Here is a 27,034-nt window from a genome sequence, read left to right as displayed (position 1 = left end):
AGTTGGTCACTGATTGGTCAATGATTGGTCACCAATTGATTACTGGTTGGTCATTGATTGGTCTCCAGTTGGTCAGTGATTGATCAGTGGTTGGTCACTGGTCACCAGTTGGTCCCTGGTTGGTCACTGGTTGGTCACTGGTTGGTCACCTGTTGGCCACTGGTTGGTCACTGGTTGGTCACCAGTTGGTCACCAGTTGGTCACTGGTTGGTCACCAGTTGGTCACCAGTTGGTCTCTGGTTGATCACTGATTGGTCACCAGTTGGTCACCAGTTGGTCACTGGTTGGTCACCGGTTGGTCACTGGTTGGTCACTGGTTGGTCACTGGTTGGTCACCTGTTGGTCACTGGTTGGTCACTGGTTGGTCTCTGGTTGGTCACCGGTTGGTCACTGATTGGTCACCAGTTGGTCACTGGTTGGTCTCTGGTTGGTCACTGGTTGGTCTCTGGTTTGTCACCAGTTGGTCACTGGCTGGTCAGTGTTTGGTCTCTGGTTGGTCACTGGTTGGTCACTGGTTGGTCTCTGGTTTGTCACCAGTTGGTCACTGGTTTGGCAGTAGCTGGTCACTGGTTGGTCACCAGTTGGTCACTGGCTGGTCAGTAGCTGGTTCAGTGCCTGGCCTGGGCACAGTCCCAGTGTTCCTGCCCTGCCCAGGGCTGGTGCTGCCCGGGGTCCCTCTCCCTGTGCCCGCTGCTCTGTTTGAAGCCCTGAGCTCTCCCTGCTGCCCCTGCCCTGCCCTGGGCTCTCTCTCAGGGCCTCCTCCCCCCCCTCCCTGAGCCTGTCCCCACTGCTGTGTCCCCGCTGTGACAGAAATGTCTCTGCAGACACCAGAACCCTCAGCTCCGTGCAGAAGCCAGACCTGAGCTCTGCTCCATGCCTGTCAGGGCCTGCAGCCGTCCTTTATTTGATGCTCAGGCATCAAGCAGGAATGCTGGCCCCCGGAGAGGTTTTTTTTTTTTGTGCTTTTAATATTTTTTTACCTTTCCTAAAGAGGCTGGAGGCAATTTCAGACTTGCCTCATGTCCAAACGTTGCTTTGCCCATGGAGGGAGAGGCAGAGGTCTTGTTCCAGCCCTGGCTGCTTGTCCACAGGGTGGGTTTAACAGGGAATTGTCCCTCCCTGGAGCCAAACCCAAATTCCTTGGGATTACTGAGGGATCCCTGTGCTCAGGGCTGGTTTGCAGCAGCCCCTTGAGGGAGGAGTTGCTGTTAAAGGTTCAGGGATGTTCTTGGTAAATGGTATTTGGGGAAAAAAAATATTGTTCTGCTGTGAGATACACCAGGAAAAGAATTGGGAATCCAGCTGTGAGGGTTCCTGGATTTCAGCAAGGAATCTGAACAAAAATCCAAAAACTCTTTGTGGCATTTCTCACCCTGACCCAGCAGAGTCAGAGGGGGTTGAGGATCCACTTTGCCAGCAGCTGATGGGTTTAAGGGTTTTTATTTGGATTGTTTATTTTTTTTAAGCAGCTGCCTAATCTCAAATTCAGGTGTGTGGCTGCTTGTGACCTTTAACTGAAGAATTTCTTGTTTGCATTGAAATAATGGTTATTTTGGTGATCTCTCTGCTGTTCTACCAGAGATTTCATCCCAGGGAGGGTTTTTGAAGCATTCTTCTCCTCAGGGCTCTGCAGAGCAGGAGGATTTTTGGATCAGTAGCTGAGTATATGAGTAATTTCTGGCTCAGGGTTCTCTGCAAATCCCAGATATGTTTTTTTTAATTTCTTAGAAAAAGGTAACACACATTGAAATAAATAAAACAGGTTGGATGTGTTAAGGAAAATATTTGTCCATTTTTTCTTGACAAACTCATTTAAATTCTTTTAAAAATACCCCCAAATGAACATTTTGAAGCCTATTTTTTATTGAGCCCTGTGCTAAGCTGAAGGAATGTGATCTCAGATTTCCTGGATGCCTGTCCACAGGGATATATATCCACTGTCTTTGCTAGGGATGGCTTAAAAAAATATTTATTTGCCTTGAAATCTTTAATATTTGACCTGCAGATCATTTCCTTGATGCCATTCCAGCTTTGAGCCATGATGAGCTCAGCTGGGAGGTGTTTTCAAGGTATTTTTGGTCACCAGTGTGAGGTGGTTCCTAATTAAACAGGAGCTCACACTTTATCTCATTAGAGACACGATCACAAACGTGCACAGCCCTGGCTGATCATTGGGAATGGATTCCCTGAGTCTGGCAGCTCAGAAAAGGGGGTTTTGTGTCACTGAATGATCTCCTTCTCCTGGCCTGCACGAAGGTGGCATTTTGCTGCTGGTTTGGGTTTGTTGGGATGATTTTTCCAGGCCCTGGATGTGACCCAGCAGGAACAGCTGGAATTTTGCCAGGAGGCACAGAGTGCACCCGGGACTGCTTTGCTTTGGATTCAGGGGAAGTTATGGAGCAGAACTTTGGACCTCAGTGGTGACTCTGGGGGTCACCTCTCAATTTGCCACCTGCAGGTGCTTTCACCAGTAAATATCAACAGCAAAAGGCCCCAAAATTGAGTTGTTTCTCATGAATTAAAGTTCTGGAATGTTCTGCCTGGGGAGGTGGTGGAGTCCCCATCCCTGGGGGTGTTTAACAAAGCCTGGATGTGGCACTGGGGGCCAGGGTTGAGTTGAGGGGTTGGGGCTGGCTTGGACTCAATGAGCTTGAAGGTCTCTTCCAACCCAGTGATTCTGGGAATTCTGGGAATTCTGTCAATTCTGTCAATTCTGTCAATTCCATGATTCTGGGAATTCTGTGGCTGCCCCAGCCCTGGAAGGTCCCCGGCCAGGTTGGAAGCAACCTGGGGGAGTGGAAGATGGATGAGCTTTAAGGTCCCCCCAGCCCGAACCATTGCATGGTTCCATGAATCCATGCCCAAGTCCAGCAGGTGGATGCACAAACACAAACCTCCCACACGAGCTCCTCCCCTGCTGTGTCCCAGTGGCCCCAGATGAAGATCCCCGTTCCCATAGAGTGGGAATGGGGTGAACCCTCCTGCCCATCCTTCACCCAGTCCCCCTGGGAGCTGCTGGGCTGATCTCCCTTGTGTGGCTTTGTCCTCCTGGCTGCATCCTGTTCCCATGTGGAGCCCTCAAACCCTTACAGGGATAAAGGGAAGGGAAATGTCAGGAAGTGGCGCTGTCTGAAGAAATGGAGCAAGGACAAGGCAGCACCAGGATTCCTGGGTTTTAATCTGGCCTTTAAATCTTGGAATGGCTGTTCCACCCCAGGCAGGACCCTCCAGATTCTTACTTCGATATAGAATTGTTCAATTAATGATTATTTGTCCTGCAGCTTTGCTGGATGCTCAGATTTATCCCACCAAAGCTCAGAGCTCTTCCCCATCCAAATCCACCTCAGGTGTCCCAAAGAGCCACCCCAATCCACTGGAAGCAAAAGATGCTGGAAGAAATATTTGGCCAGGCTGCATCCCTGTGTAGGCGTCAGGAATTTCTGAGGGATGCAATGGGATTGAAAGGGTGGAGACTCCCTGGAGTGGAGGAGATCCTGTCTGGGCTTCTGAGCACGTGGAAAATCCTGCTCTGGGTTTTGTGCCATGCCCCAGCCAGTGCTGGTGCTGTGGATTCCTGAGGAACAGGTTTATGAAGGGAAAAACCCGAGGAGAGACACACGCAGCCAACGGGGTCCCTACATAAATATTTGCCTTCATCTACAAGAAGGATCTGTTAAGAAGAGGCCAATCACCTGGAAATGACCCAAAACACATCCTGCTGCTCGTTAAGCCCTGCCTGTTTCCCTGGCACAAGGTGTATTTTTGTATGAGCAGACAAGGCAGTTCTGTGAGCCTGTGATGACAAGGGAGCAAACACTGCCCAGACTTGACTCTGCTCTCCCTGCAAAGCTCCCGACATTCCCTCCAAACTCAGTCATGCTTTCTCTCCTTTTCCTGTTATACAAATGCATATCTTGATTTTGAGTTATTTGTGCTCTCTGTGTGCACTCCAGAGCTCCAAAACACGAGGTTTTCCCCCCTGTATCTGGTGTGGGGAACATCAGGATTTTCCAGGGGGGACAGGTCTTCCCACCCTTCCCAGCTGTCTGAAATGGGGATCTGTCTAGAATTGCCAAGAATTGGGATTTGGCTTGGAATTTTTAACCAGAATTGCACATGGAGCTGTGTGTGTGTGTGCACCGACAACTGCAGGATAAAAATATAGATATATAAATAAATATATAAAAATAAATATATACAGTAATATATATATACATATAGATAAATAAATATATACAAGATATAAATGAAAATATATCTATATAAAATATAATATCTATATTAAAATATAGATATATAAATAAATATATAAAAATAAATATATACAGTAATATATATATACATATAGATAAATAAATATATACAAGATATAAATAAAAATGAATATATCTATATAAAATATAATATCTATATTAAAATATAGATATATAAAAATATATACAAATAAATATATACAGTAATATATATATAGATAAATAAATATATACAAGATATAAATAAAAATAAGTATATCTATATAATATATAATATATATTAAGATATAGATATATAAATAAATATATAAAATATATAAAGTTATATATATATATTTAAAATATATATATATAAAAATAAATATATACAAGATATAAATAGCCACACTATCCTTTGGAAATGAGGGGTTGGGTAAGGAAAAACTCCACCTCGTGCAGCTGGCTCTGCATTCCCTGGTGAATCCCAATCCCTTTCCAGCAGCTCCACCTTGCCTGGGAAAATATTTACCTGGAGAAAAGCTGTGTTAATTCACCCAGCCACAGAGTGGAGCACAGCAGAGGCTTTGTGGGGCTGAGGGTGGCGCTGGGGACAGGCAGGGCCTTGCTCACGGTGTCACATTCATATTCCTGGGTTTGTCACCGTTTCTATAATGTGACAAAATGTAAATGAATGTCAGGATTTGCTCCCCACAAGGCTCTGGAAAAAGGAGATTTCCAGCCTGGAGAGAGGATCAGAAGCTCTGGGTTTGCCTTAGGAAATAAATGGATTATTTATCTCTATTTCTGCCTTTCACTGAGGGTAGGGAAAAGCCCCATTGCCTTTGGTCCTGAATCATCTGGGAAAGTTTCCTTGTTGAATTTCCACTGAGATTCCAATTATTTTTTCCATTTAAACAGAAATCTTTCAGCATCTCCTCTGTATATTTAATTAAATAAGATCCAGACTGGCACAACACAACACTGTGTGTTCCTGCTGCGTCCAGAAAGTGGAAAATCTGATTTATTTTGATTTTCACACTTGCACAGGTGCAGGAATTCCCAAACAAAAAATTTCCAAGCAAAAAAAGCCTTTGCATCATCCTAATAGAGGGAATTTATAATACATTTGTATTTTTACAGTACCTTCCGTTCTTTAGAGCACTGAGGAACTTGGTTAACACAAAGCTGGAATTCCAAAGCTGGAATTCTGTGCATGAGGAGAGGGCAGCCTTGTGTGGTTCTGCAGGGCAGCAGGAAAAGGGAAAATTCCTGCTCCTCCCTCCTGCATCCAAAGCAAACTGGCAGCTTTTTGTGATATCAGCTGGAAGGATCCCTTCAGTGGGGCTGAACAATAATCTCAGAGTCGGTTCTAATTCCATTCTGTTTAAATCTTATTGCACTTTGCTTAATTGCTTCTGCTTTGTCGTTAACGAGACAAAGAGCAGTTTGTGTAAGGGAAAAATTGTCGAGCGGCAGAGCTGGAATTTGCATGTTAAAAGTTTCCTTTTTTATTGTTTTCATTGCCTTCCAATCCCTCATTTGGTTTTGTTCAGTCCTACAAAGCTGCTGTGCCCTGCAGGTGACATCACCGGCCTGGCTGTGTCCTGCCAGGGCATCCTTAGGGAAAACTCCTCTGGATCATGCCCAGGAAGGCTCTGCATGGGCAGGACCAGCCCTGCACACACTGGGATGGGGCACTCCCTGTGCCAGCCCTCCAGCAGCCTGGGCGCTTCTGCAAGCTGCCAAAAGGGTCCCTCTCTCAGGATATTTGCAAAACACACCAAAATTCCTCATTTTTTCCCATTTTTTTCATTTTTTCCTATTTATTCCTCTTTTTTTTTCCATTTTTTCCCATTTTTTCCATGGATTTGCTCTAGCTCCCACATCAACCAATGGTCAGGAAAGCAGGGACTGATCCAAACAATGCAACCATGACACTTCTTGGGGGTTTTTGGCTGAGTTTTTTTGGTATTTTTTTTTCCCAGTTATTTTCTTTAGTGAATCGTGAGGGGAATGCAACTCTCAGGAAGCCCTGGAATGCCAAATAAAGGCAAGGAAATGGCATTAATTCAGCTGGAGGAAACTTGGGAAAAGCTGCTCATCCCTGGTGTTCCCCTGCTGTGGAGAGCCAGCAAAGGCTGAGTTACTACGAGCTGAAAAGGGCACATTTGCAAGTTTACTGCAGAGCTTTCCCAGTGCCCTTGTTGGAACAAACTTCCCAGGGAAGTGGTGGAACCTCATCCCTGGAAGTGCTCAGAAAATGAGCGGCCATGGGCTTTGGTGTTTTGGTTTGGAAAGCCAGGTGTCTGCTAAGGAAGGCAGGAGCCTCCCCTGAAATGGAGAATGCAAACCCCCTCCCTCTGAATTGCTGTAAATTTTAAATTAAAGGGCTCTCAGGCAAAGATATGGGAGCAGGAATAACAGTTCTTTATTAGGGAGGAAAACAAAAGGATAAAATAAAGAATGCAGTGAACTAAAGCAACAGTGGCAGAGTCAGAACCCAGCCTGACACCCTGTGGGTCAGGCTGGTGGCAGCAGAACCATTGGAATTGTGGCTCAGCCCTCCTGCAGTGCCAGGGCTGGTTCTGCTGGAGCAGGGATCCTGGAGAAAGGTGCAGTCTCTGCCTCTGCAGATCCAGGGCAAGAGGCAGCTGCTGTTCCTCTGGGCAATGCAGTGCAGAAGCCGTGCTGGTGTTCCAGAATCTCCAGATTCTATCCGGGTAGGAATGCTTGGCTCCTCCCTCTGGGCTCCCATCTGCCAATGGGATGCTGTAGTTCTTATCAGCCATGCAGGGACATTCCATAGCTGTTATCAGCAGGTGTCTCCCCAGCTGTGGAAGAGATAAGGCAAACTGCCCACTGAACAGAAGACGACTGCCATCCAGATGGCAAATAGAACACAATTTGCTTGATATCCAGGATATTTGGGAACATGGTGGGATTGGGTGGAATGCTGGACTGTCCTGGAGAGCTTTTCCAACATTAATAATTTGGTGTTTCTGTGGAAATCCTGCAGGAGTTACATGGGCTGGTGTGGGGTCTGGATCCTGGGTGGTCAAATCCGTGTGGATAAAGTGCTGGGGAATATTTTGGGAATGGGGATTAGCTTGTTACTGCCACAGCCACGAGGGCCCTGCTGCTGCCCCCTGGCTGCCCTCAGCTCTGCTTTGGGGGGTTATTCACTGGCCATCCCACCGGTGTGGCTGCAGCCCTCCTGCTGCTCCAGGAATTGTTCTCCTGGATTCCAGGGGAGAGGAAGTTCTAAATTAGTCCCTCGCGGACAGCTCAGCCCAGGTGTGTGAGCAGCAGTCAGCACCTGGGGCTGGCTGGGCTTCATTCAGGGGAGAGGAGATCAGAGAAGGGCTGGGACAAAGCTGGGGGGCTGCTTGAGCTCTGCTTCCCTCCCTGAGGGCTGGAATACAGGCTGGATATCAGGAAAAGGATTTTACAGAAAGGGTGATAAAGTTCTGGAATGTTCTGCCCAGGGAGGTGGTGGAGTCCCCATCCCTGGGGGTGTTTAACAAAGCCTGGATGTGGCACTGGGTGCCAGGGTTGAGTTGAGGGGTTGGGGCTGGCTTGGACTCAATGAGCTTGAAGGTCTCTTCCAACCCAGTGATTCTGGGAATTCTGGGAATTCTGTGAATCTCTGCTGGGTTCCTGTGCTGGGAGTTTGGGATCTCTGCTCCTGGTGGAGCTGGGATTTGTGCTGGGCTTGAAGGATGAGCCCGGCTCTGGCACATCCCAGGGTCAGCTCCAGGCTGGGCTCTCCCTGACCTGCTGCAGCTCCCAAACCAGGCTGGAAATGGGCTTTTCTGGGAGCCCTGCTCATCCCAGCACTGCTTTCAGACCCTGCAGAGTGCAGCCCAGGCTCAGAGCACCGGGTGGGTGTCTGCGAGCTGTCCTCTGCTCTCCTTCTGAGCAATCTGGCAGCCTGAGCCCTGCTGGGGCTCATCCGTCCTGGCTCAGCTTCCCTTGGAGCTTTTCCCTCTGCTCCGTGCCAAGGCTGGAGCTCAGCTGGAGCAGCCACAGGAGCTGCAGGGCAGTGCCTGGTGTGGGACCATCCTCCAGCCTCAGCTGCAGGGCTGCTGGGGCTGCTCCAGGCCCGGGAAGTGAAGGAGGCAGGATCAGCTGAATTCCTGAATGGAAGGAGCTCCCTCCATCTCGGGGGCTGGAGTTTGGGTGTGCCTCTGCACAAGGATGAGATTCACCTTGGAGCAAGATCCAGCTTCTCAAATTGGGAAATAATCTTATTAAAACCCTTCCTGTACATGCCTTCATGGGGTGTTGGAGATGTGGGCATCCATGGGCTGTTGGATTGTGGAAGAGGCACATGGAGAAGGAAGCAGGGAGTGTGGAGCCAGTCCTGACTCCATGGGAATGGCCAGATTTGGTGTGTGAATCCTTGGACTGATGTGTGACTCCATGGATTGATGTGTGTGAATCCATGGATTGGTGTGTGACTCCAGGGATTGGTGTGTGTGCATCCATGGATTGGGTGTGAATCCATGGATTGATGTGTGTGTGCATCCATGAATTGGGTGTGAATCCATGGATTAGTGTGTGTGAATCAAAGGATTAGACTGTGAATCCAAGGATTAGACTGTGAATCCATGGATTGGTGTGTGAATGCATGGATTGGGTGTGAATCCATGGATTGGGTGTGAATGCATGGATTGGTGTGTGAATCCATGGATTGGTGTGTGTGAATCCTTGGATTGGTGTGTGAATGCATGGATTGAGTGTGAATCCATGGATTGATGTGTGCATCCATGGATTGGGTGTGAATCCATGGATTGGTGTGTGCATCCATGGATTGGGTGTGAATCCATGGATTGGTCTGTGAATCCAAGGATTGATGTCTGAATCCAAGGATTGGTGTGTGTGAATCCAAGGATTGGGTGTGAATGCATGGATTGGTGAGTGTGAATCCATGGATTGATGTGTGCATCCATGGATTGGGTGTGAATCCATGGACTGGTGTGTGAATCCAAGGATTGATGTGTGAATCCATGGATTGAGTGTGAATGCATGGATTGGTGTGTGTGAATCTATGGATTGGTGTGTGAATGCATGGATTGGTGTGTGTGCATCCATGGATTGGTGTGTGTGAATCCAAGGATTGGTGTGTGTGCATCCATGGATTGGTGTGTGAATCCATGGATTGGTGTGTGTGAATCTATGGATTGGTGTGTGAATGCATGGATTGGTGTGTGAATCTATGGATTGGTGTGTGTGCATCCATGGATTGGTGTGTGTGAATCCAAGGATTGGTGTGTGTGCATCCATGGATTGGTGTGTGAATGCATGGATTGGGTGTGAATCTATGGATTGATGTGTGAATCCATGGATTGGTGTGTGAATCCAAGGATTGGTCTGTGAATCCAAGGATTGCTCTGTGAATCCATGGATTGGGTGTGCATCCATGGATTGAAGTGTGAATCCATGGATTAGTGAGTGAATCCAAGGATTTCTGGTGTCCATGGAATACAATCCAGGCAGTATCCACGGAGAGGCTCATCCAGGGAGGGTCAGGGTGAGCCATTCCCAGTGACCCCCCCAAAGCTCCCGGCCATGGAACCAGGGCTGTCATCGGCTCCTTCCCGCTGCAATCCTGAGGTTGAGCAGGAATCACAAACTCCCTCTCAACTCCAGTTGTCCCTTCCTTCTATTATTGTTTTTCCCCACTCCTGTGGTTTGAAGGGATGCAGAAACATTCTGGGAGGTTTCTCAATCCCTGGGTTCCACCAGGAGTCTCTGCAGGGAGCACATTTCCAGGGAAAGGCCATTCCTGCCTTCCCTGCGCTCAGGGCACGTGGCCTTGGATGGAATCACTGCTCACCACGAGCTGCCTCCCCATCCTGGCAGCCTGGAGGGGCCAGTCCTGGGGAATTCTGAAGGAACCATTAGGCAGGAGTGGTTTAAAAATATTAAATAGTGGCTTTTAAATAGTGAGAAGGGAGAGCAGCAGGGATTTGCACAATCCCACGGAGGAGATGAGCTGGGAATGCTCAGAATTCCTCACAGGCACTGGACCTCGAGGGTCATCTTGAATGTCTCTAAAAAAGTTGATTTTCTTGAATTTTGCTTGCAAGAAAACAGGACCAGTGTCCTTATGAAAGCGAGACACCCCTGAGAAGCCCTCTGGCATGAGGGAGGGCCTGCAGGGCAGGAGCCAGGCTGCAAATCCCACTTGTAGTGGTGGAAAAGGAGCAGCAGGAGCTGGGAGGGAGCTGGGGCTGCCTGGAGGCTGAGCCAGAGCCCTGTCCTGGCTGGGCAGAGCCGAGTGCTGCTCCAAGGAATTCATGGAAGTGCTGATGCTTTGCTCCATCCCTGCCCTTCTGTGGCTGCTGCTCCTCAGGCTGCACTGGGCTTGCTGCTTTTTTCTCTTCTTCCCCCCACTTCTAGTTTTGATGGTGTTATTTCTGGGAATATTTAGCTCTCAAATATGCAGATTTTGCAATAATTTCTCTGTTGTGACTCAAATGCTTTTCTGGAAAGCCTCTTTGAAGTGATGAAATTCTCTAGATTAACCCTTTGCCTTGAATAAATGCAGAGTTGGGTTTGTTCATGTTTTCCTCAGGGCCCTTCTCTGCCTGGAAAGGTGGGAGGGAAAACTGCAGAAACTCTGTGGGATAAAAATAAAAAGCGAATAAGCACAAACTTTTAATCCTGGATTTTTTTAATGAGCAGAGAAAGTCTCCTGGCTGCCTCCCCATCTGTTTCCAGTGAAGAGGATCCCTCTTTATCTCCCTGGGTCTCTCCCTTCCCAGAGGATCCCAGCCCCTCCTCGGGCCCTCAGTGCTGAGTCACAGCCCAGCTGTGGAACAGGGAAGTGTCCCCATCTGGAAATGGGGACTCACTCAGGCCTAGCAGAGATGAACTCGCCCAGTTTCACACAGGAAATGTGTAACCAAAGTGGGAACTCAACCCAAATCTCTCCAGTTTAGCCCTGGGTTTTCTTCTCCCCTCAGTGAACCACGGCAGCTCAGCAGATGTTGCTCAAGTCTGAGGGTCCAAACAGGTGAATTCCACAATCCTGGAATGATTTGGGTTGGAAGGACATTAAATCCCATCCCAGCCCACCCCTGCCATGGCAGGGCCACCTCCCACTGTGCCAGGTGCTGCCAGCCCCAATGTCCAGCCTGGCCTTGGGCACTGCCAGGGCTCCAGGGGCAGCCCCAGCTGCTCTGGCAATTCCAGCCCAGCCCCTGCCCACCCTGCCAGGGAACAATTCCCAATTGCCAAAATCCCACCCAAATATCCCCTTTTCTAATTTGAAGCCATTCCCTGCCTCCTGTCCCTCCATCCTTGTCCCCAGTCCCTCTGCAGCTCTCCTGGAGCCCCTTCAGGCCCTGGAAAGGGATCTCAGATCTCCCCAGAACCTTTTATCCTTTTATTCAGCTGAACACCCCCAGCTCTCCCAGCCTTTCCTCACAGGAAAGGTGTTGGGAGGTCTATGGAAGGTGAGTGTGGAGCAACTGAATTATTTATTTCCTTGGAACTGAAGAGATCTAAAGGCAAAACTCGAGACTAAATACGAGCTTTGGAGAAAGGGCTGGGCCAGGAGGAGACGTAACTGATCCAGAGTTGGGATTAAATGTGTGAGATGGTGTTTCTTGTTGGGACTCAGATGTTTGTCAGCTCTTATCTCTGTCACAGTCCCACAGACCCTGAGTTCTGCAGCACTTCACTCTCACACACTGAAAATGGAGCCCTGTTTCTCTCTGCAAGGCCTTTTAAGGATAAACTGTCCAATTAAGAAATGACAGCTAAATTATTTTCACTTTTAACCCAATAACCAACCACCCATGGCCTTCAATGGGGACTTTTTATCCAATTACACAAAACCACCCAAACCCATGGAGGAGAAGGAGAAGGAGAAGGAGAAGGAGAAGGAGAAGGAGAAGGAGAAGGAGAAGGAGAAGGAGAAGGAGAAGGAGAAGGAGAAGGAGAAGGAGAAGGAGAAGGAGAAGGAGAAGGAGAAGGAGAAGGAGAAGGAGAAGGAGGAGAAGGAGCCTCCGCTCCAAAACCTCCATCTTGCTCCATATCTATTACTGTATTCTAAACCTTTAAACTCTGAGTTTCCCACCCTGTGATCTCACATACTTCTATCCAAACTCCACACCCACAATCCCAGCTCTGTCATTCCATTCTGGAAGCTTCTCCATGGCCTCAGGTCAGTGCAGTGTTCTCTGGGGGTCAGTGCCTGGCAGCACAGAAAGTCTGGAGTTCTCTGTACGCAGGGCTCCAGCAGAAGCCCTGGGCTGGAGGAGCTCTTAGCCTGCAGTGCTGTTTGCTCTGAGCGTTGGTGTCACCCCGGGGAGCTGGGAGCACCCCAGGGGCTCCCCAGCTGTGGCTCTGTTTGTGCCCTGCTGTGGTTACCTGGGCCTGTCTCCAGCAGGGCCCTGGCTGCTCCTGCAGAGGTGGAGCTGCAGGATCTGCACACCCTGAGCCCAGCCCTGGGCAAACAAGAGGGGGACACCACCAAAATTCCCCACTGCCCATTGCACTGTGAGTAACCTCTGCTTTCTCCACCCTGGCTGCCTTCCCTGCCCTTTGCAGTGGCCTCACCTGGGAGCAGGACCTGCCTTTCTCTTTGTCCAGTTTATTTTGCTTTCACTTCAATTAATTTGAGAAACTTCTGCCTTGTGAATCCTCCTAGTGCTGCATTTTTATATTTCTGTGTCCAGTTCTGGCCTCTCAGTTTGGGAAGGACTTTGAGATGCCTGAGAGCATCCAGAGGGGGCAATGAGGCTGGAGAGGGGCTGGGAACACAAACCCAGATGTGCCATGGCAGCAGCTGGGATCTTTGTGCCCTATAATCCATGGGGCTTCTTCCTTTAGGATTTGCTGTCATTGTTCCAGTGCCATGCTCAGGATGCTGAGGGAAAGAGAGAATAGAAATGGTGAAGGGTTGTAGAATCATGGAATATCCTGAGCTGGAGGGGACCAAGGATGATGAACCTGCCCAGAGCCCCCAACAGCCCCAGCCTGGCCATCCCTGCAGCGCTGCCCAAATTTCTCCCCCATCCTTCATCTCCCCCATCCCTCCCTCTCACAGAATCATGGAATGTGCTGAGCTGGAAGGGACCCACAGGGATGATCAATGCCAAAGCCAAGCCCTGCCCAGAGCCCCCAGCAAGCCCAGCCTGGGCATCCCTGGAGCTCTGGCAGCCTCGGGGCCGTGCCCATTCCCTGGGCAGCCTGGGCAGTGCCCAGCACCCTCTGGGGGAAGAGCCTTGCCCTGAGCTCCAGCCTGAGCTGCCCTGGCCCAGCTCCAGCCGTGCCCTGGCTGCTGTCCCTGGCCCAGAGCAGGGATGGGAGCTGCCCCTCATGAATTTCCCCTTTTTTTCTTCCTTCCCTCTGGATCCTTGGTGCAGAAACTCTCCCAGGCTTCATTTTTTTTTTTTTTCTCCCATTTTTGTTGCACTGTTAAATTTTTCTTGGAGAAGTCTCAGCCTGGATTAACTGCATCCAGTCATGAGAATTATCCTTTGCCACTAGCATTCCAGGAGCTTCATTCCCAGTAATGGAATAAAGATGTGCAGAGTAGCCTGGACTGGCCTGGAATGGCCCTGCTTGCTGCTGTGGGCAGCCAGGTGTGTTTGTTTGTTGGCCTGTTCTTGAATAGTGCAGAATTCCTAAGAAAAATAAAAATCAGCTGGGGGCCATGTGTTCAGCAGAGGAGAATGAGGATGGTCTGAACATTTGGGGTGATATTGAATTAACTCAAGAATTTTCTTTGCAAGCATAATTATTAAACGTTTAGGAATTGATATGTGGCCTATAGGAGAAAATTCAGTGTTATAATGTTGTTCAGGTTGAGTTGGGAGTTCTTAAATGTGAATATTTGAGTTTGTGGCAGCTCACTCTGCTCTTGCTGAAAAAATCCCTGCTTTAGTCCACTTCTACCCAGTTAATGTTCTCTGTCCCTGCTTAAATCCAATCTCCCAGGTTAAAAAGCTCTGTGGTCACAAGTGGGGCAAACCCCAGCAATCTGTGCAGAAATCAAGGTGATAAATCAGCTCCACGAGTGCCTTTGATCTTGAATAAATGCTGGGCTCAAAGTCCAGCCCAGACCACGGCCAGGGTTAGTCAGCACTGAGGGCTCTCTGAAAAGGGCTTTCAAAATGTAATTAAATCCTTCTCCCAGCAAGGAGCCTGACTTCCTCAGCAAGTCAGGGCAAGAGCAGGTGCTCTGCAGGTCCTGGGAAGGTTTGAAGCTGGTGCTGGAAGGGAGCAGGGCCTGGATTTGAGGAAAAAAAGGTGAAGTTCAAGGCTTGAACTGATTTTGTGTCCTTTCCCTGAGGTGCGGTGTCCCAGGTGGACTGGACTTATCCAGCCAGTAAAAAATGACATCTCAGGGGAACCCATGTCCCTGAGCCGAGCCCCTCATGGGGGATCCGTTGTCCCCACTGGGTCCCTGCCTCTCTCCACGAGGGAGATGTGTGCCAGGACCTGCAGCCTCCGTTTGGCCGTCTGAGGTGGCAGTTTGCAGCCAGTCTGTGCTGTGTCCCAGTATCATTACACTGCTAAATTCAGCTACATCCCCCTCAACTCCAGGTCCCTTTTCTCACTGACTCCACAGGGTTGTAGGAGTGAATGAGCAGTGAGGAATCCTTGGAGGACTTTGTGGATTCTCCTGCTGGCTCTTCACCCTGCAGGAGGAAGCTGGGCCATGGCTGAGCTCAAATCTCAGTCCCCTGCTCCTCCCTGCTCTGCTGGACTGGCACTTCAGCCCCATCCCCTGGGAACGCAGGGATTGGAGTGATTTCCTCTCATTAATCCAGTCCTAGTAAGGCACCACACCACAGGGCAGGCAATACCTTCAAAAAGAAGGATAATAATTTATTTTTCATTATAAATCACACCTATCAATTAATTTAGAAAGCACCTCCCTTCTTTTCCTTCAGAGCATCCCACCCACTTCCACTCCATCTCCTGGAGACACTGGCTGATTCCAGTGTGGTCAGGGTGCAATTCCAGTGCAATTCCCTCCGGAGTGTCCCATCAGGAGCTGTGTTTGCTCAGGGTGGTTAATAGGGTTCGAGAGGTCCCATCCACACTCATTTCAAGGGAGTTTCCCTTTAGAAACAGCCCAGGATGACACCCCACGTGTGTGCCACAGAAATTGGATTTGCACCTTTGTTTGGTGACAAAAGGCAGGAAATTAAAGAGGCAAAGGTTCAATAAAAGCTCCTCTTTACCTGCCTTTGTTGTGGGTGAAGCTGAAGATTAGCACAGCTCAAGAGCAGCTTTTATCCAGAGAAGATGCCTTGTTATTTGTCAGGGATGTAAGAGGTGTGAGGCAGGGCTTTGGAGTCAGTCGGTTTGGAAGGGAAATACAATTATAAAAACTTTAAACCCCTAAGTGTTTGCAGGAGATTAGGAGGAACTCGAGTTTGAAAGCGTTTTAATTCATTTTTCCAAACTGTCTCTGTCTCAAGTTCCTGTCTTGGGTTGTTGCCTCAGAGCCAGGTTTTGTGAGCATTAAACCGAGTCCCTGAGGTTTGCCTGAGTGCAATTTATGTTTAGGTTTAGGCAGACATTCAATGAGTTGTTCTGAATTATTTGTGTACAAAATATTTACTGTTAACCCCGCCCCCCAGAATGAGCAGCGGTTAATTACTTACAAACAAAAGCTAAAAAAGTTTTTTTTTGTCTGTTTTTCTTTTGTATGTAATTACAGAAATGTGGGAAATACTTTTCCAAGGCTTTTGAACTCCAAAGTGGAACAGAAGGAAGACACAGGGGGACATCCACCGTTCAGTGTTATTTTCCTTGCACAGGAGAGAGAGAGAAAAAAAATAAAAAAGGATCTTTCTGAGATGAGCACTAAAGTCTCAAGTTTTCAAAGGTTTGCATAACAAACAAGAGACACATTGTGGGTTGCATCTTGACTTTGAAGGCTTGCCACTGTCAACTGAAATAAAATGGCAAGGTTTAAAGCCTTAACCAAGTTCACAAGGAAAATATTTGGACTGAAAGTTTTGGAAAGTTTTCTCTCTTTGAAGTAGTTTGTCATGTGTTACCAATGTGAACTTTATTGACCTTGAAACGTTTTTTTTTTTGAATCAAATAGCAACTAGTGACACTTTAGTAAAATCTTAAATCAACAACCATCTCCTGGCGGCTCCAGCTTCGTAGCAAATGCAGGCAAAACAGGGAATCTACAGAGGAGACCTTTATTATTCCTAAATGAAGCCTGCCAAAACCTTCCCGAAATAGCATTCAAAGACCCTTTTAAGGTCATGGATCCTGAACAAAGCCAGAAGAGCACAAAAAAGGCTGAGGAAAGTCCAAGAAAGAGGCTTCCCAAAGGAGAGGCTTTCCAAGGCAGTATTTCATCCCCAACTACGTACCAGGGCAGCTCTGCTCCTTCCCAAGGAACCCCTCTCCAAGATATCATCTCGCAGCAGCACTTTTCCGGCTCTTTGCCCGTTCCACGAGAGGACCCTCAGGAGAAGCCCGGCCACCAGAAACAACCCAAGCCCTCCTCCTTTGACCACCCCGCCCACGTCCCGCAGCTTCAGCAGCACGCACTGGCACCAGCATTTATGTCCCCGGGGAAGCCGGACCATGTCCTGGAAGGTCCCACATGGCAGCTAGTTGATCCAGTCAGGCCAGGGCCCTCTGGCTCCTTCCCGTCCCCTGGGCTGCACGCCCACCACGGCCAGCTCCTCCCGTCCCACTCGCCCATCATTCCCACAGAGGACATGCCGGCCGTGCAGAAGGTCTTCATCCCCCGCCCCGCCCAGGTGTCCCTGAAGCAAGCTGAGGAGGTGCACAAGAAGGAGAAGAAGCCCCAGAAGCCGGGCAAGTACATCTGCCAGTACTGCAGCAGGCCCTGCGCCAAGCCCAGCGTGCTCCAGAAACACATCAGGTCCCACACGGGCGAGAGGCCCTACCCTTGCATTCCATGCGGCTTCTCCTTCAAGACCAAGAGCAATCTGTACAAACACAGGAAGTCCCATGCTCACCGGATCAAAGCTGGGCTGGCCTCAGGGATCGGAGCAGAGATGTACCCATCGAGCCTGGAGATGGAGCGCATCGGTGGGGAGGACTTCGAGGAGCCAACGGAAGGGGAGAGCACGGACTCAGAGGAGGAGACGGCAGCAATGTCGGGGCACGCCGTGGAGCTGTCGCCCAGGCAGAAGCACACCCTGCTCTCCAGCAGCCTGCTGAGCGCGGGGAGCCAAGGCTCCAGCCACGACCGCTGCTCGTTGTCCCATTCCAGCATGTCCCAGTCCCTCGAGGACAGCTCCCAGTTCGTGGAGCCGTCGTCGGAGCACGCCCTGAGCCATAAGTCTGAGGACACCCACACCATCAAGCAGAAGCTGGCGCTGCGCCTGAGCGAGCGCAAGAAGGTGATCGACGAGCAGGCGTTCCTGAGCCCCGGCAGCAAAGGCAGCACGGAGTCCGGGTACTTCTCCAGATCCGAGAGTGCGGAGCAGCAGATCAGCCCTCCCAACACCAACGCCAAATCCTACGCCGAGATCATCTTCGGGAAGTGTGGGAGGATTGGGCAGAGGACGGCGGCGCTGGCTGCAAACACGACCCAGGGGTTCCCACACCTGTCCGGCGATGAGAAGCCCAGCATGGTCCCGTTGTCTGTGCCTAGAACACAGGTGATCGAACACATCACTAAGCTAATTACCATTAACGAAGCTGTTGTGGATACCAGTGAAATCGACAGCGTGAAGCCCAGAAGAAGCTCTCTTTCAAGGCGTAGCAGCATTGAATCCCCAAAGTCTGGCGCGTACAGAGAACCGTTTCAGTTCGATATCAAGTCTGGCTCCAGCAGCCAGCTGGATGCAGCGAAAGTCCTGGCGTCCCACGGTGAAAAAATGAAGCCCGAACAATCATTGTTGTCACTTCAGCAATCCCACAGTGCCACAGAGACAGTGCCTCTCCTAAGAAGCCACTCAATGCCTTCTGCTGCATGCACTATAAGCTCCCCACACACCTTTAGAGGTAGCTACTCATTCGATGATCACATCATGGAGCCGGAAGTCTTAAGCCGCAGCCAAGCGTTTTCCTCCCACCCTCGAATGCTAAAACGCCAACCAGCTATCGAGCTACCCTTGGGAGTGGAATACGTCTCGGAGGAGGTCGGCTCTGCCAGCAAAGAAACTGTTCCCAAACCTCCCGAGGAGCCTGAAACCAAGGAAAGCGATCTTACCAAAAAGTCCCGCAAGGGCCCGAAGGCGAAAGGGTTCATGTACGAGTGCAACGTGTGCGGCGCTCGCTACAAGAAAAGGGACAACTACGAGGCCCACAAGAAGTACTACTGCTCAGAACTGCAGCTCTCCAAGCCCCGCTCTGCCACATCCCACACCTCCTCAGAGCCGGAGAAGAGCGCGGCGGATCCCGACGTGTGGCCCCAGATGATGCATTACAAGCTGGGCAGCACCTTGGAGCTCACCCCGCTGCGCAAGAGGCGGAAGGAGAAGAGCCTCGGGGATGATGAGGAGCCTCCATCTTTTGAAGTGTCTGACACCCCCTCCTCCAGCACCGGCCCAGGCACTCAGTTTGCAAACCTGGCCTCGTCTGAGGTGGCTCTAAACCTGACCCGTGAATCCATGAAGTCACCAGCAGACTCGGGAAAATCCGCACCTTCCGAGGCCAGTGCCAGCTTCCATTCCAGGAACACCAAACCAGCTTCGAGCGCGGAGGGCAAGGAGAGGAGAACAACCTCCAAGGAGATCTCTGTGATCCAGCACACGAGCTCCTTTGAGAAGTCAGACTCCATCGAGCAGCCCAGCAGCTTGGAAGAGGACAAGCCCCTGTCCCAGTTCCCATCTCAGCCCACGCCCCAGCACAGCCGCCCCCCTCACTCCCTGCAGCCCAGGCTGGTCCGCCAGCCCAACATCCAGGTCCCCGAGATTCTGGTCACGGAAGAGCCGGACAGACCAGAAACAGAGCCAGAACCTCCTCCGAAGGAGCCAGAGAAAACCGAGGAGTTCCAGTGGCCGCAGAGGAGCCAGACTCTCTCCCAGCTCCCTGCAGAGAAGCTCCCACCCAAGAAGAAGCGGCTCCGTCTGGCAGAAATGGCCCAGTCCTCCGGGGAGTCCAGCTTTGAGTCCGTCTCTCTCACCCGGAGCCCCAGTCAGGAGAGCAGCCTATCCCACGGCTCCAGCCACTCAATCTCCTTTGACCGGGATGACCACACCAAGCCAGAGTCGAGTAGCCAGCCCTCCGAATCCCACCCAAAACCTCCTGGTGTTGGCTCCCATATGCTGATGGTGCCCAGCCACCATCACCATTCCAGGGAAATGCGGAGATCTGCTTCCGAGCAGACGCCCAACGTGTCCCACCCTTCCCAGATGTCAGAGACTCGCAGCAAATCCTTCGACTACGGGAGTTTGTCGTCCACTCCTGCCTCCACCCCCGGCCCCTCCACCTCCTCGGCCCCCCAGGAGAGGAGGAAATGCTTCCTGGTGCGGCAGGCATCCCTCACCAGGCACCCCGAGCACGAGCCAGACCCGGCCCCGCTGGGCTGGCCGGACACGGAGGATCCAGCGCCTTCTTCAAGTAAATCTCCTGCCACGAGTTTGCCCCATCAGCCGGCCACATCCTCCCCTTTGCCTTCTCACGGCACCTACCCAAGTGACAAGAGCCAGCCAAAGGACAGCCCCGAGCCATCCTACAGCCCGCCATACACAGAGGCTCTGCAGGTGTTCCACCACCCCGTGCCACAGCTGACGCTGCACGAGAAGCACTTCATGGCCCCTCAGGTTTCCATATTCCCCTACCAGCACCTCCTGCCACAGCCGGGGCAGTCTGCAGAGCTCTTCGCTGCACACACCATGTCTGACATCCTCTCTGCCCAGTTCTCCATGCCTCAGATCCCTCCCTCCATATTCCAGACCCCACCGCTGCCCCTCCCGCAAACGCTCATCCACCCGGGCCCGCTCCACATCGCTCCTCCCTTGATGTCTCACCCCGCCGAGGTGTCCTTCAGGCACCCTTCGTTCCTGCCTGTGCACTACCCTGGCTCCTCCCCGATCCCCTCAGCCTTCTTCCTGCCTCTCCAGTCTCAGTTTGCCCTCCACTTGCCAGGTGATGCTGGTGGACATTTGCCACAGATCAAATCCAGTTTGTTCTCGGCAGCAGGAAGCTCCAGCCTGTCCCCGTGCACGGATTATGACTCGGACAGCAGGTTGCACCCTCTGACCTGCGCAGCGAGTCCCGCGCTCTCTGTCACCGTGACCCAGCTCGTCGTCCCCACCCGGACAGAGCCCATGGTGTCCCTGGTTGTCCCCGTGCGCATCCAGACCAACATGCCCTCCTACGGCAGCGCCATGTACACCACGCTCTCCCAGATCCTGGTCACGCAGTCCCAGTGCAGCTCCTCCACCATCGTCCTCCCCAAATTCGATGACCGACAGCCCAAGGGCGCCCTGGTGTGCAGTGCTGATGTCCACGGGCTGGGGTTTGACCTGGCCCAGATGATCACAGAGGAGCAGAGAAGCCTTTTCCAGAGCCCGTACCTGAGAGTTCCCCTGCCCTTGCCGGAAAGAAAGGGCTACATGCCCCTCACCTGCCCCTCAGACAGCGTCCTCGGCCTGGAAGGGGGCCCTTCCACAGTTGGGGGCAGCAAAAGGATGCTGTCCCCAGCTGGCAGTTTGGAGCTGACCATGGAGACACAGCAGCAGAAGAGAGTGAAGGAGGAGGAAGTGTCAGAAGCAGAGGAGAAGCTGGAAGTGGTGAAGCCACCCAGTGCAGTAGAGGAAGGGAAAAAGCAGGATAAATCTCACTTCCTTGCAGAAAGCCAAGACAGGGTGGAGGTTGAGACACCACCCAGCGTGTCTGTGGAGCAGTCGGAGCCAAAGGAAACCCCGAGCACTTCCCAGCAGGCAGCGTCCCGGCCGGGTTCCCCGAGCTTTGAGGCACTGCAGGAGTACGAGCAGCCAGCTGGCAAACAGTTCCTCAGCCAGGAGCCTCTGCAGCCCGTCAAGAAGGAAGACTCCAAAGAACCGGTGGAGCAGCCTCCACCAACCCCTGCCAGCACTGCCCCCGTGCCCGAGGGCGCCGCCGGCGCGGGGAAGGCTCGGGAAGGCACCGACACCAAGAAGGTCCTGCAGTTCCCCAGTCTCCACACAACCACTAATGTCAGTTGGTGCTATTTAAACTACATCAAGCCAAATCACACCCAGCAAGCGGATGGGCGCTCCTCGGTGTACGCCAGCTGGTGCATCAGCCTCTACAACCCCAACCTGCCCGGGGTGTCCACCAAGGCAGCCCTGGCCCTGCTGAGGTCCAAGCAGAAGGTGAGCAAGGAGACCTACACCATGGCCACCGCGCCGCGGCCTGAGGCGGGCAGGCTGGTCCCGGCCGGCTCCAGGAAGCCCAAAATGACCGAGGTAATGCAATCCTATCTCTTTCTCCTGATCCATTTGGATGCGTGGGTAGAGGGGGCTGAGGGCCGGGGCGTGGCTGTGCTGAGCGTGGTCGGGGTTTACTCGTCCCGCTGGCGCTGTGGGAAGCGCCTGTTCTCAGTGAAGCTCTTAGAGTGAAGAGCCCAAACCCCACCGAAAGCCCAGCCCAGGAGGCAGGAGAGCCTGCTGCCAGGCCAGGTCTCCGTTCTCCAGTTCCTACTTGCTTTGTAGCCCAAAAAGTAGGAATCACCACCACCACCCCACCAACCACCACTGCTCCAGCACAAAGGATTAGACTTCATTTGCATTTGTCTTGATATTTCAAATAGCTTTACAACTTCTTTCTTTTTTTTTTTTTTTTTTTTTGTTTAAACGCTGTTATAATTCCCTGCATTTTGCATGTTAGAAATGAAGAGAAAGGATTACCTTGGGGAAATGGGATTCTGTCTGGTTGTGCATCTGCTCATCTCACATTAATGAACATGGAGAGGCATGCTTAAAAGTATTTAAAAAATATTACAGGGAGATTTGCAAGTGTATTTAGGCCCCTGAAGAAGCACAAAGGCTGACAGTGACATTTATAAAAGTGCCTCAGCTGGTCAGACACATTTTGTTAAACACCCCTGTGGTTTGGTCCGTTTGGTCCATAGCTGCCCACCTGCTTTTCCAGGTATTTAAGGATATTTTATGCCTGGTTTTAGAGTTAAGACTTCACAGTGGCTTCCCAGGGGCAGGGCTCCCCCAAGGCATTGCCCACACGGGCACAGAAGTCTTTAAGACCCTCCTGTGAGCTGCCTAATTTTATGTATCTCATTTTAAAGCCAGACTTTACCCTTCCTGCTTAATGCTGAACCAAACAGATCCCTTTAATCCAGATCATGTTCATGTAGATTAGCAAACAGAATCGCTCTAAAGATTTTGCAATTTGATATTCATCTCAAGTCAATTTATATTGATGGATTATTCATTTTATTTCTGTGTCATGAAATGAACTCTGAATATTAAATTTATCATAATCGCTGCTGCAGCTGCTGCTTATAAATATGTCTTAAAATACACAGTAGAATCGCTTTGATTCAATAAATCTTTATTTCTATTCAGCATTTCCATCACTCTCCTGCAGAAATCCAAGAGACAGATTTCTAGGGACACGGGGGCAGATAATTACCTGAGCAGTGCAATAACCACGCTGAGATTTATGCACTATTTCTCCAAGGGTTTTATCCGAGTGGTGCCGCAGCACCCTGGATTTCAATCCCTAAAGGAAGTGCCTGTGCTGCTCTGAGCCCTGCTCTTTGCCATGGTGCTAAAACCCACACCCAGTGAGTGTCCAGAGGTACCAGACCCTCCCTCCCTGAAGGGAAAGGTTAAACAGGGGTTAAAGGGTTAAAGGCTTCAGCCCTCACTCATCCAAACCCACATTTCACTGCATGCATTTCCCCCAAAGCCTCTAAACCCCCTTAGCCAACCCCTCCAAGCCGCCTGGTGGTGCAGGTTCAGGTTCCCATGGCTCAGTTTGTGAAGAGTTCACCCTGCCCAGTTCACCTGGAACCAGCAGATCCTAACCCAGCCCTGCTCCCACGTGGCCGGCAGAGCCCTGAGAGCTGCAGCAAGCAGAGATAAATCGAGTTCTTGCCAAACCCAGCACTAATTTGTGATCAGTGGGGATAAATCCTCCGTGCAGGGTGTGAAACACGGGTGGGGAAGCAGCAGCTGCCAGGAGGGGCAGCAGCAGTAGCATCACTCCAGGGTTGGAGCCCAGCCCTCAGCTCACTCTGCTCTGGCTCCTTGCCCTCCCTGTTCCCTCCTCCATGTAACTCCAGGGTGTCACTAGGCCTCCCAGGAGATGTAAAAAGCTCTGGTGTTTTGTACAGTTATGCATGCAGCAAACAGTAGTTCTGTACGTGCTGTCTCCGTCCTTGCCTTGGGGTTTCAATTTCCAGTGGGATTTGCTGAGCAGAAAATTCTGGAATTCTGGAGTGGCTGCGTGCTCCAGCGTGCATGTAGGGATGGCTGGTGACACTGTACTGGGGCTTGCACTCTCTGTAAATTCCAACAAGACTGTAAAAGGGGATAGTAGTGACTGTATGATTTTGGCTCTCTGGTGCCTTTCATCTGTCAATGTTTTTGTGCTTTCAAAAGTTGCAATAAATAAACCTCATGCTACATCTAGCAAGTCAATTGTTTTGTATTCCTCAGTAAACCTGGGAAGGTTGTCCCTAGCAGTGCTCTGAGCCCGTAGCTCCCATCAGGAGGTGAAGTCACAACCCTAAAAGTTTAATTTTTGAGGGTTCTGAGTGTCTCCTGCTGCTGATTTCCTCACTGTCATCTCCATGCCCACAGCCACCAGCTCAAGACCATTCCTGCTGTTAAATGGTTCCAATGGCTCCTGCCACTGCCCTGGGCTTTTTGTCATGAAATTCCTGGCACTTTTAGGGACACAGGACTACACAGGGACCATTCCCAGGAGGCTTCTAGGATGGGTGTGTGGATGGTGTGGCCATGGGGCTGACCTGGCCCCAAGCCCTGGGTGCATTCAATGCTCTGAGCTGAGCTCCTGAAATTCCTGGGCACATTTGAAATGCTCCACCCCAGTTTTGCAAAGCAACTTTTGAGTGAGTCCATCCCTCCTCCTGCTGAGCATCCTGTGGTAGTTCCAGCAGCTGGGGAGGCTGAGTTATATCCCCCTAGATTGTGTAGGATTCTGTTGGAGCTGCTCACTCTGTGGCTTCCCCCAAAATCCCTGTTGGATTCTGCAGGATTCTGTTGGAGCTGCTCACTCTGTGGCTTCCCCCAAAACTCCCCCTGGATTCTGCAGGACTCTATTGGAGCTGCTCACTCTGTGGCTACCCCCAAAATCCCTGTTGGATTCTGCAGGACTCTGTTGGAGCTGCTCACTCTGTGGCTTCCCCCAAAACTCCCCCTGGATTCTGCAGGATTCTGTTGGAGCTGCTCACTCTGTGGCTTCCCCCAAAACCAGGGGAGACAAGGAGGCTCCAGTGGGGTGATTCATCCCCCACAGACCGGGCTGAGGTGAGGCAGGTGAATCCCTGCCAGCCAGAGCCAAGGGTGCCCAGCTCTGCTTCAGCCTTCAGGGGCTGCCTGCAGGCCAAAGCCCCTCTGAAAACTGCTCTCAGCTGCCTGCAGCCCTCCATCAGTCACAGAGAATGTGAGGATGTGGATCCAGGGTCCTCATCCAGGATATGGATTCAGTGCATGTCAGAGTGACTGTGTGAGAGGTGACCTGGGGGAAAGGCTCTGCTTTCCTTTCTCTGGAGATCCCTGGGGGGCTGTAGGGGACCAACCTCCCAATGTTCCATTCCAGGTTGGAGAGCTCTCCCTGGCTTTGTCCTGTTGGGATTTAGGGGGCAACATCCCATTATTTTGTTTCAGGTTGGAGAGCTCACCTGCATTTCTTTTGTTAGGATTTAGAGGGCAATATCCCATTATTCCATTCCAGGTGTGGAGAGCTCTCCCTGGCTTTGTCCCAGGATTTAGGACATCCCAACATTTCATTCCAGGTTGAAGAGCTCTCCCTGGGTATGTCCTATTAGGATTTAGGGGGCAAAATTCCAATATTTCATTCCAGGTGTGGAGAGCTCTCCATGGCTTTGTCTCAGGATTTAGGGGGCAACATCCCAATATTTTATTCCAGATTGGAGAGCTCTCCCTGGGTTTGTCCTGTTGGGATTTAGGGGGCAACATCCCATTATTCCATTCCAGGTGTGGAGAGCTCTCCCTGGTTGTGTCCTATTAGGATTTAGGGGGCTAAATCCTATTAGGGAGCTAAATCCTATTAGAATTCCAGGTTGGAGAGCTCACCTGCATTTGTTTTGTTAGGATTTAGAGGGCAAAATCCCATTATTCCATTCCAGGTGCGGAGAGCTCTCCCTGGCTTTGTCCCAGGATTTAGGACATCCCAACATTTCATTCCAGGTTGAAGAGCTCTCCCTGGGTATGTCCTATTAGGATTTAGAGGGCAAAATTCCAATATTCCATTCCAGGTGTGGAGAGCTCTCCCTGGCTTTGTCCCAGGATTTAGGACATCCCAACATTTCATTCCAGGTTGAAGAGCTCTCCCTGGGTATGTCCTATTAGGATTTAGAGGGCAAAATCCCATTATTCCATTCCAGGTGTGGAGAGCTCTCCCTGGCTTTGTCCCAGGATTTAGGACATCCCAACATTTCGTTCCAGGTGTGCAGAGCTCTCCCTCATCCCACCCACAGAGGCAGCTTTGATGTTCAGGTCCATCCTATAACAAACAACGTTCATCGTGTAGGTGAGGTGTCAGGGCATGACTTAAACCTTGAGCTGGACAAGGCTGAGACACAAAACCCCCTCAACAAGTGGCAATTTAACAGTGAAAAAGCAGATTTGGCCCTGGGAACGTGTGGGGAGGTTGAGGATTCTTTTCTCCCGTGGGTTTTGTGGCTTTCTCTGGGCTGTGCCCTTGGCAGCGAAAGGAAATCGCCCAGGAATGCTGATTTATGTCAGGCTGAGGTGGCTGAAGCCCAAATTTGTGTGAATGTGTGTGAATGTGGGGTAAAGCTGGGGGTTCAATGTACAAATTCTGCAGATGCCCCCTCTCCAGACCTTTCAGATGTGCATTTCAGAGAGAGCATTTTCCAGGGACAGAGGTTTGGGAACAGACACTCCACATGCTCAGGGTCACCCCAGGCACTTCTCTTCATCCTTCATTTTTCCAGGTGGCAAGAGCTGGATAACCTGGAGGCAGCAATTAAAAAACTTGTCAGATGCAGGAATATTTTGTGTGTTGACAGAGTGACAAAACTATCCTTTGTCTCCTTAAAAAGGAAAAAAGCCCAAAAGTTTCTTTCCTCAATTAGCAAAAAAGACACCTCATAAGACCTAAGAAACTTCACCTCAAATTTGAGGATAGCCAATTGGACAGAAGCCATGAATTTACTAGAAAAAGAAGAAAACAAAGAAACAAATTGCTTTTGTGAAGTGTTTTACCAAGAGCCTCTTGCACCTGTCTCGGTTTTTCTCTGTAAAGAGTTTTCTTATTTTGCCTTTTATTAAAACTTTTTTATTTCTAACACTACCACAAAAGCCATCCTGCTAATTTTATGCCTTCCAAAGTAGCTGAGCTACCTTAAGTGTAATATAAATCTCCAAAAACTTATGAGACCTTGTTGGAACCCAGGAAATTTCTCTGATTGCCCTGGGTGACTCCAGACCCTGGTAGGAGCTCAGAGACCTTGGCACAGAGTCAAAAACACCTGTGCCTTCCATCTTAGCCCATGGAAACAATCACCAACTCTGTGTGAGGATTTACAAGCCACAAGAGTTTGAGTAGAATGATGGTTAATTTGTCACAGGGTGAAAAAGTAGAATTTAAGTAGAATTTTGGGGATTTAGAATGGGGGTTCAAGAGGCAAGATGGAGGAATCTGGGCAT

General features: G+C 50.5%; 1 protein-coding gene across 4 annotated transcripts in view; it reads left to right on the top strand.

Moving 5' to 3' along the window:
• HIVEP3 (HIVEP zinc finger 3) overlaps positions 1-27,034 on the top strand; it is a 354,592-nt gene that overhangs the window by 261,077 nt on the left and 66,481 nt on the right. For all 4 annotated transcript variants that reach the window (XM_077189804.1, XM_077189805.1, XM_077189806.1 and 1 more), the window contains one exon: positions 15,922-21,598. In XM_077189804.1, coding sequence (XP_077045919.1) covers positions 16,484-21,598 — 5,115 coding nt within the window. In that variant the 5' untranslated portion in view covers positions 15,922-16,483. The remainder of the gene's footprint in view (positions 1-15,921; positions 21,599-27,034) is intronic.

The sequence above is a fragment of the Agelaius phoeniceus genome, chromosome 22 (genome assembly GCF_051311805.1).
Source record: "Agelaius phoeniceus isolate bAgePho1 chromosome 22, bAgePho1.hap1, whole genome shotgun sequence".
Taxonomy (NCBI): domain Eukaryota; kingdom Metazoa; phylum Chordata; class Aves; order Passeriformes; family Icteridae; genus Agelaius; species Agelaius phoeniceus.
Note: the sequence above shows the minus strand (reverse complement) of the source record. Positions and strands in the feature narration are given on the sequence as shown.